Below are 1,098 nucleotides of genomic sequence, written 5' to 3' on the forward strand. Positions count from 1 at the left end.
ATTAACCATTTTATTGCCTAGAAAAGCAGCCCAAGTTATATAACACGTGAATATTCTTTGATTGTTATGTCTGATTGTATTTTATTTGGCCTAATTTTTGTTTTATAGGATTTTGGCACCGACATGTGCAATATGTGAACAGCTCATCCTTCCTACTAAGGTATATTTCTACAGTTTTTATTATTAATATTTTTATTTTGCAGATATTTTTGATATCAAGTGTAATATTTGATATATAATCATGTTTGAAATAACGATTAGTATTTTTTTTTATGTACACAGGGTTCAAATGAGATTGTGCGAGTGATGTCCATGGGAAAAAGCTACCACGTGGCCTGTTATGAAGGAAAAAGCAACATTTAATCACTGTTCCGTCTGAAGAAAATCATAATTATTCATTGTTTATGTTTTTGTACCACTGTATTGTTGTTAAGTACCATGTAATTGATAAATGTTGACATGAAAATTGAATTTAAATACCATATAATATATATAAGTGCCATGATATATTTTTGATATCATTAGTATATCATTAATAGTATTAAATAGCATGTATTATGTTATTAATTCAACTTGCCACCAAACCAAACTGTGTTGTCATAAAAATGGTGTTTACTTAATAATATATATATATTTATACATAAGAGATTCTAAATTGGATATTTCCATTTTATTTAAAGAAAAGTTAATAAAATTGACTATGCAATCTGCCCTTTGCGATTAGTTTGTTCAGGACTTTTATTATGACATTACCGGAAAGAGGCGGAAGTCATCTATTGTTTTCAACGCTGATTTAACATTTGGCGCGTTCAGTGAAAAGTCGCGGTTTAGTGAGTGATAAACATAAGTGCTCACTTATTTAAGATAAATATGGTCTTTTCTGAAACATACCCGTCTCTGTATAACTGACATGGTCCTTTTATAGTGAGTCTGATGTCGATGTGTTTTGTGAAGGGATTATAAAGTCAAACAGGTCGCTTGATGTGTTTGTGTTTCTATTTGTTTTCACGGATAAAGGTGAATAAATGGATCGATACAATGATGTAAAAATCCTCCTGAAGAAATGGGAACAGTCTTTCTTCCAAACAAACAACAGAA

General features: G+C 30.2%; 1 protein-coding gene across 1 annotated transcript in view; it reads left to right on the forward strand.

The window, feature by feature from the left end:
• Positions 1-496, forward strand: part of LOC107578185 (LIM domain-containing protein 1-like) — a gene marked incomplete at its 5' end in the record, with an annotated part of 1,725 nt that extends 1,229 nt beyond the window's left edge. Inside the window, 2 exons of the mRNA XM_016264167.1 lie at positions 109-160; positions 283-496. Of these exons, the coding sequence (XP_016119653.1) occupies positions 109-160; positions 283-363 (133 nt within the window). The remainder of the gene's footprint in view (positions 1-108; positions 161-282) is intronic.
• Positions 497-1,098: the final 602 nt, after the last annotated feature.

The sequence above is a fragment of the Sinocyclocheilus grahami genome, unplaced genomic scaffold, assembly GCF_001515645.1.
Source record: "Sinocyclocheilus grahami isolate Dianchi unplaced genomic scaffold, SAMN03320097.WGS_v1.1 scaffold9255.1, whole genome shotgun sequence".
NCBI classification, from domain to species: domain Eukaryota; kingdom Metazoa; phylum Chordata; class Actinopteri; order Cypriniformes; family Cyprinidae; genus Sinocyclocheilus; species Sinocyclocheilus grahami.